General features: G+C 29.5%; 2 protein-coding genes across 2 annotated transcripts in view; both read right to left on the bottom strand.

Annotated features, from left to right (window-relative positions):
- Positions 1 to 2,645: 2,645 nt before the first annotated feature.
- Positions 2,646 to 6,716, bottom strand: LOC101501957 (uncharacterized). The gene is made up of 6 exons (XM_004489382.4): positions 6,402 to 6,716; positions 5,651 to 5,800; positions 4,579 to 4,837; positions 4,020 to 4,238; positions 3,390 to 3,532; positions 2,646 to 3,258 (listed from the first exon to the last, which is right to left on the bottom strand). The coding sequence occupies exons 1-6, from the start codon at positions 6,666 to 6,668 to the stop codon at positions 2,959 to 2,961; spliced, it is 1,338 nt and encodes a 445-aa protein (XP_004489439.1). The 5' UTR covers positions 6,669 to 6,716; the 3' UTR covers positions 2,646 to 2,958.
- Positions 6,717 to 8,143: 1,427 nt separating this feature from the next.
- Positions 8,144 to 8,827, bottom strand: part of LOC101501645 (uncharacterized) — a 3,193-nt gene continuing 2,509 nt past the window's right edge. Inside the window, exon 3 of the mRNA XM_004489381.4 lies at positions 8,144 to 8,827. Within this exon, the coding sequence (XP_004489438.1) occupies positions 8,598 to 8,827 (230 nt within the window). The 3' untranslated portion in view covers positions 8,144 to 8,597.

Here is an 8,827-nt window from a genome sequence, read left to right as displayed (position 1 = left end):
TTAAATATTAAATATTATCTAGTCAACGATTATACAGTCACTATGTGTCACTTCATCTAAAATTAGTCATGTCAAAATTTTTATACTAAAAAAGATTTATAAATTTTTTTATTAAAACTTGTTAGAATTTACAAGGATATAAAATTAAAAAAATTACAGAAACTAAAATTAAAACGAAGCATATTTGTAAGAACATAAAATATATTTAAACCTATAAAAAAATTATGTGTTATTTTATCATTTTGTCATGTCATAGTATTAATTATAAAATATTGCATAAATACGTATATACAATGTATTATGTGATATGAATTTCATTAATGTAATTTCTTTATACTATACTAGTGTATAATAACAAAATTAAAATATATTTATTATTATTATTATTAATATTATTATTATTATTATTATTATTATTATTATTATTATTATTATTATTATTATTATTATCTCTCAGTACGCGTTTTCTTAGTTTCCAAGCATAGATTTATGCTCAAAATGTATTACATACATTATTTTGTTGGTTTATTAAATAATATAATTTTTTATACAAAATAATTTTATTTAAGACGTGTCAAACATATTAATAAAAGATTTAAATTTAAGTTCATTATGTTGTGAGACTTTAATTCTTCTACTGCATCCAACTTCTCTTAATAAATGACGAATTTTTTATTTGGTTATATAGAAAGTTAAAAATTAATTCTTCAAGGTATAAAGATCAATAATTAAAAAATTAACCTTTCTTTAGATGTTCATTCACACAAGAACCATGTTAAAAGACAATATTATGTGTACTTCGTATCACACGAAGTTGGTATTACAACCTTAATATAAAAAGCTTATATCTCACTATGCATACTAGTAATTAAATTAAACAAAATTATATAAATGGATCAATTTCGATTCCTAAAAGCTAGTTTCCGATTAATAGTACTAGAAGCCATGGCAATAATTAGGATCGTTACATTTATAAAGTCACTTTTTTACAATCCTCTATTGTTTGGTGCCTGCTCCACTTCAATGAAATTAAGCATATATGCACCTTATGTGAAAATGACTCTTCTAGGTCCCATTTAAACCTTTTAATTATGTCACAAACTTTTCCTTACATTTATATCCCAACCGATAAATTAAAGGGTCCCATAAAATTCATATTTTTATCACAAACTTGGAAAATCATCAAGTGGGGTTAAAGATCTAGACTCTAGTATATGAAGAACTAAAATAAAGTTGCTATGCTTTTTAAATTATTTATTTTATGGAAGGAGGAATGGAAATAATTAGTTGGATGCATCAATGTAGGGAAGCATGCATGCCTTTATGCACTAACAAAGTTGTGGTTGATATATTGAGGCACCAAAAAATAAGAAGAAAAAAGAAAACAAGGCACAAAAAATCTCCCTTGGATTCCCTCATCTCACCTAGCACTTTTAATTAGTAGATTTTATATTTTTATTTTTTTTGTGTGTATAATCTCCCAATACTTAATCATATAAAATAAAATTGACTTGAATATGAGTTGGTAGTTCAACTATCAAGTAGGGTGAACTTCCAACTAGGAGCATTAAGTTTGTCGTGAACAAGAAATGTCAACATTCTAATTTCTTCTTGGTATATACTATTTTATAGAGAGAAATGATTTATATCAACGCTTATTTCAATTTTTTATTTTTATATTACTTCTTTTTTTTTTTAGATGTTTTTTTTTCTTATCTCAAAATTTGATATCTACATTCATTAATATATTCATTAATATACAGTGTTAAGATACGATGACGGTTTAATGTGTTCAAATAATACAATTCTTTTGTAAAATACAAATGTTAAATAAGTTGGGTGTGCAGAATATTATTAAGTTGTTAGTAATTGTTATATATTTTTAGTATAATTTTTTTTATGCAGGTATGCATTTTTTAGAATAATTCTAACAATGTTTTTTATATTTTAATTATTTTAAAAAAATATAAATAATTATCCACTTCAAAATTCTTTTATCACTTTATTAAAAAATAAAATAAATATATTTTCATAAAATAAACTTAGCATTAGTTTATAAACAAATGCATTGGGCTTCTAAGACCACCAATTATTTGAGCCTAAAATAAGGCACGCCGAAAGCCATTGCTCTTATTTATTTTTTATTTTTCATTTTTCATCTATTTATGCATAGACTAAAGTTCCTCAAAAATGAAAATGACACTTAATTTTGTCTCATATAAAAACTCAACTTATAATCATTTAGAATTTAAAAGCAGGACACGCTAGTCCTTTGTTTATCTTCATTTAGTGAACATGCTAACATGTATTCTTAACCTACTATAATTAAGTTAACCCTGTTTCTTTTTAATAAAGAATACTAATTTTAATATATATATATATATATATATATATATATAATATTAATGTTAATATGTTTTTTCAAAATTATTATGTCAAGGGGTTACATTAATTTACAAATGTTGTGCTATTTAATTTTCAATGAAAGACAAAATAATTTTTTTTCCCTTCAATTTTGTAAATAAATCATTATTTGGCTTTTGGTGGCCATTACAGCCAAATCACACTTAAAAAAATCACCTCCATCAATTGCAATTTTATGCAATTTTTTTATCATAGCACACAATTGCTCGAAGACTAATCACTTGACATAATAAGTAGCAAAAATTGTATAGTTGTGTATATCCCCTGAACTTCTCTATAATTTCACAAATAAATGTACACATATATGTGAGTGAAATTATAGGGAAAGTGAAACATTTATATCTTATGAGTTACATAGCAACTTTGCCTAATATGAAATACACAAAATATGTAAGCCTATTCCATTGTGAAACATTTACATTTTGCTTAAGAAGAATCAAGCTCCTCATGTAACAAAACTATAGGTAATTTATCATTTGCAAATTTGACATGTAATTTCAATTTGCAAGTGATATTGCTACACTCTTGCCGTCGTCACCGCTTCCTTCCCGCAACGGTTTTCTTGACCGCTCCGACTGAGACCAAAAACTGATCAAGGGAGGATAAGGTCCTCATGTCATCAGGAGGAAAATAGCTGGCTGCTTTTCCCTTGATTGATGAGAACAGAAGGGAAAGCGAAGGCCAAGTATCGTATCGGTCGCCCAAAAACTCGTCCAAAAATGCAAATGCAGCCCGGAAATCAGACCTACTTGCGTTTATTGGTGCGGCAAAGTGAGCTGGGATGATTCTTCTGAACCTCCAATCTCGCGAAATGCTATCAACCCAGTCTCTAACCTGAATCATAGTAAAAATGCTCATCGCTAGTTTGTGTTTAACTCACTAACTAATGATAGCATTGTTAATTAACAACACTATATCAGCTATAACTAGATTAAAATTTGATTGATTAAAATAAACAAGATTACCTTTTCAGGAACTTTGCTGAAGACCAAAGTCTTGACAATAGGTGAAACAATCAACTTCTCTGACATCTGTTCAAAGCTAGCATTAGGTTCCAAAAGATTAGATGGACCAAGAAACAAGATTTGTAGAACCATTCTTTCCCATCCTGCACAATACAACCAGCAAATTTCATTTCATTTTCAACTCAAATGCAAAGGATAACTGACTTTAGAGTACAAAGTGAACAATATCAATCATTTATAAACACTGTTGTCAAATAGTGGCTATAGCGGTACTACTACTATAGTGCTATAATGTAGCAAAATTTTAACAAATTGCTATTGTTCCGCAATACGCAATTTAGTGCAAAATATTGTCAAATAATGGCCATAGCAGTGCTAAACCACTACAATGTAACACAATTTAAACAAACCGCTATTTTCTACGATCTACAATGGACAAGATTGTTTTTGATTAAATTTGGGTTGATATTGCATGCGCATGCATAACAAGTCATGTATGTATTCAAATATCAACCCTAATTTATTTATTTTTACTTTCTACTCGCTTTAGATGAACAAAATCAACAAACGAAAAGTAATATACTTTGTGAAAGTTGCATAAGGAAAATAAATAGAAATAGAAAAACCAACCTTTTTTAAGGTTCTTTTTGTTGTCAATTACAGGTTCATCAGGCACATCCTTTCCTTTACTAAGAATCTTTACAGCCAAACCATTTTTTGCAGATGCTAAGAGTGATTCTTTGTTAATACACTCAGGTGGCTGTCTTGGAACAAAAATAACAGCATCCGTCACCAATAGTGTTCTTGAAGGCTTGTGGTAAAAAGCTACTTCCACATATGGTCCAATTCCTGAGACAATAGGCAAATGAGACTTTTCATTGTTTATTTACAAAAACTAAGGCACTATTTGGATAGACAACTAAGTGTTTAAAGCATAAAAGCTTATTATATAATTGCTTATGTATAAGTTATTTCTATAACAAAAATTTAAATAAAGTCAAACGGTTTTCATAAACTATCCTAAAGAGCTTATGAAATTAAGTTGAAAACACTTTATGGACATGTCATGAGTTGTTTTCATAAGCTTTCTCAAATAGTTTCACAAGTTTTTATTCCAATATATAAGCTTAAAAAAGTCAACCCAAACAGGCCTTGAGTATGAAAGTATGCAAAAACTAATGATCATTACCAACTTCTGGTGAGCTTAGAACCTTTTGCTCTATTTCGTCAGCCCAAGGAGTGGATAAATCCTCGTCTTTCAAAGTTTTAGAGCGAAAAATGCCAAAGAATTCTAAAGGTAAATTCAATGGCCAACTCCATTGCCTCGGTGCCACCCACACCTGAGCACGCGGAAATTTTCTTGAAAATGGACCGACAAATATTTTGTGCTCATAAGCAAAAGTAGGGAGGACAATGTATTCCACTGGAGCCCCTAATTCCTTGATAAGCTGCAAAACAAAAACAAAAAATATGTTTATATGTTTGTTAAGAAAGCATAATAAAATCACCCTATCAATAATATGCATTTTATATTGTTGCGCTCACAACTAACAATCTTGATCTATGGAGCACCGATAGAGACAACGGATACCAGACACGACATTGACACGTAGACATCAATAATAATTAAGGAAATAGAACTGATTGAATTTAACCACATGTGTATGTGTGTTAAACACCAGACATACCTTCAATCTTAAGTTCAGTACTACAAAGTTCTTGATATAGAAATTGCCTTGCAGCATGTACTGAGGAATGAAAGTTTGCATAGTGAAACAATCCAATCAATAAATTCAAAATCAAATATGAAAATCGGGCCACCCCTTGAATCAAAAGAACTAACTTAGCTCCAACTGAACTAGAGAATTCCAATAAAAAGGGACAACCTTATAAAGCTCCTGCCATGGAAGGGTTTGCGAAAGAGTCAAACTCATATTATTAATTAAAGTGAAACTAATTATTACTTTACAATTTTTTTTAGGGTATTTGAACTTTGTTTCCTGAGGTTATAAGGTCAAACTCTTACCATTAAGCTGACACCTCATGGACAAGTCGAATCGAACTCATTATAGATCTATTGTAGAGCACATTATCTTGCATTTACAAGAAATCTCATTTCTACAACTTGAAGAAACTATTCCAATTCACTACCAAAAATGTGAAAGAGAAGAAAATCATAACATCTACTAGCACTTTTTACTTCCATAAAAGATCATTACATGCAAGTTTGCACACTCAGATATTGGTAATCAAAATGGAACCTGAATACACTCATCAGTTGGAGCGATAGGTGCATGAACCCATAAGCCACCAGATTTGAGTTTGATAACTGTCATTCTAATGTTTGTTGAAACACTGCTGAAGCCTAACGCCTGCTCTTGTTCGAATAGCCATATACAACCCTTCACAGCCTACAACATGATTAAAACCAAAAGAAGTAGTAAGTGTCTCAAAAACAGAATTCTAGCTTAAAATTACAGTTAAATGTTACAAAAAGTAATAGGATTTCCATTTACTAGAAAATACCAACATGCCATTAAGCATTATTACATGCAATGCCAACACAAAACTAAATAACCAACACTTCAGATTGAAGGTGTGTCCGATATCCAATACATGTGAATATGTGGTTACATTTAATCCTATTCCTTACCATTGTTGCTTAAAAAAGTGAAAAACTTGGAGGAAAATAAATCTATGTATCCTTTGACAAATCAGATTGAAGGCATGTCTAGTATCTTATTCACAAGACCACCAAATGTGGTTACATTCAACCACTTCCATTTTTTCAAATTATTATCGGTGACTACATTCAATTACTTACATTTCCTTAAATTATTTTTTAATCTGTGTTAGTGTTGTGTCCATTGTTAACATTTCATATAATGGTATATCATATAAGCATCATATCATGGATAACACATTCAATGAACAGCAATTCCAATAACCAAAATCAATTGAGTGAATAAAAAAAAAACAAAATATAAGACAAATGAATATAATAAACCAAACCTCATTCCTAATAGTGCTCCTATTGAGGAAAGGACCAAGTGGAAAAGGAAAACCAGTGAAATTGAAGTAAAATCTTCCACTAGCATTATTTGTTGTAGCTGAAGCAACAACCAAATTGATTGAATCTCTTCTTTGTTGTCTTGGTTTAAGATTCAAGCAAAGACCCTTCAATGAACCACCAACAAAATTTGAACTTGAGTCTCTTAAATTGATGGGGTTCTTCAAAAGTGTGGATTTTGGTGAAGAAACAGAAACTGCTGCAACCATTTTTTTGTTTTTACTTTGTTGTTGTCTTCATAAACTAATGCAGTGGTTTTGTTGTTGGAACATAACATTGGTGTTTCTAGTGAAACTTGTTATTGGCTGTGGTTTTGACACGTGGAATTTTTGTCTTAGGATTATACAACACGTATGTTTAATTGTGGAAGTAGTGAAATGATCATGCTACTACTTGAGTCTTGCACCTATTAAAGAAAATTGAAATAATGTATTTAATATGTATATTATGTGCATAGAAATTATTAAAATATATTTTAATTGTATCAATATGTTTTATCTCTCATCTCTTAAATTTAATATACTTAAGAATATATTTAGAAAATAAATAGAGGAAATATTAAATTACTTTAGGTATAACTTTGATTAGAGTTGTTTTGTTTAATTAAATTAGATGTTTTTAGAGATAAGATTAACTAAAAAAATTATAAAATTTTAAAACTATTTCATCATATGTTGAATAACTTCAAATAAATATATAACTTTTTTTAAATATAGGTATATTTTGATTGTTTGACTACAAAATTCAGATTTATATAAATTATTATTTGTTTGATCATGAATATCAGTAAAAAAAAATGAATTGTTGCTAATAATGAATAGTTAAACAACGTTACTCTTGAAATAACTTGATTCCTCTTCAAGTAAAAAGGACAGAACTTTTAAATCACTATTAGAAGAAGTTGTCTAAGTCACAACGATATTTTGTCATGTTTAAAGATTCATTCAAGAAGCATAATCCACGTAAAAATTTCTCAAGCTTTCATTGCAAATTATTTCAGCTAAAAGGTTAATTTTTTCACTTGAAATTTTAAGTTCATTAATCACTTGTGTTGAGGTCCAAGTTCTTTTAAAAGCAAATATTTTCAAATATTTGTTATTTTACTCGTATAAGTATTGTTCCTTACAGGAAAAAAGTTGTGTCGTTTAAGGTGTTGTGTAGTCATAGTTGGCAATAAATACACACAAATTCGTAATAGGAGTACTTTTATTAGAACTGAAACGAAAGAAACAACATCTTGCAGAAAAATAGACATAATATAGACTGTAGATAATTTATTCAAATAAATTTTTATTTTTGGGGTTAAATAATTAAATTGCAAGGCCATGGTTATCTTCAAAGTTGGAAAGAAATACAAATTTTTCCTGATATTGCAGATATGTAAAATGAAAAAAGAAAATAAAGCCTGTTGCATATTGGTTAAAAATGGTAAAAGATAGTATAAAAAAATTTCACTCTAACGCAAAAGTTACTTTGTCACTTTCAGTCAAACATGGTTTTAGCAGTAGTAAAAGCAATTTTAATTTAAAACAATCAAACATTATTTTTTTACACAGCCACATTTTCTTCCACTAAACTTGATTATTGAAACATGTTGTAAATGTTGACCAGTTCATTTTGGATTGCAGAGAACAAAAACATGGAATGAATCAACTTTGAAATTAAGCAGATAGTCCTTCAAATGTGGCCAGACGAACAACACAATCGTTATATACATTTTACAAAGTTACAAACATAGAAGTATAAGCTATATTTAAAGAAACATTCATACCATACAAAACATGACATTGATAAATGTAGTTTACTGTGATTGTCCCCCAAGTGAAAGTGGAATTAAGCCAAACAAATATTTGCCTCCAGCAAAATGACACGAGCATTATTGCCGTCGCCCGATTCCACAGCCTTGGTTGACATCAACAATATTAATGCCTGAGAAACTGACTTTGAACATACCAACCAGCCAAGCTCTACGAGAGCTGAAATCGAGACCCAGTATCTATATAAAATTCAGTGCTTGCTGTATGTTGGAAGAGAATTGACACAACTTGTAAAGGACTAAAGCAGGAGCCGGCTAATCATGGAAAGAAAATTAGAAGTCTTAATACTTGCAAAGTTTGAGCATAAACTAGCTTATGATCTCAGGCAACTATTTCCCTGATAAGCCAATCTAAACTAGGATATGAGAAGTACAAGATGAGAAATGATGGGAGAGCAAAGAGAATTGTAACAAGTATATACAGAGCCAAAATAGCTGCACTGGCTGGTATTGCATACAAGACAATCAAAAGAAATATAAGGATCAATGGGAACTTAGCTGTCAACTGGACAAAGAAAATCAGCGACTTTCGAATAGATATATTCACTCTTT

This window comes from Cicer arietinum, chromosome 2 (genome assembly GCF_000331145.2).
Source record: "Cicer arietinum cultivar CDC Frontier isolate Library 1 chromosome 2, Cicar.CDCFrontier_v2.0, whole genome shotgun sequence".
NCBI lineage: Eukaryota > Viridiplantae > Streptophyta > Magnoliopsida > Fabales > Fabaceae > Cicer > Cicer arietinum.
Note: the sequence above shows the minus strand (reverse complement) of the source record. Positions and strands in the feature narration are given on the sequence as shown.

Coding starts and splice junctions, on each gene's coding strand:
- LOC101501957 (XM_004489382.4), bottom strand. CDS start 6,668: ATGGTTGCAGCAGTTTCTGTTTCTTCACCAAAATCCACACTTTTGAAG. Junction 4,838..5,650: donor CAACTGATGAGTGTATTCAG/GTTCCATTTTGA, acceptor TTTGTTTTGCAG/CTTATCAAGGAATTAGGGGC. Junction 3,259..3,389: donor TCAGCAAAGTTCCTGAAAAG/GTAATCTTGTTT, acceptor ACTATGATTCAG/GTTAGAGACTGGGTTGATAG.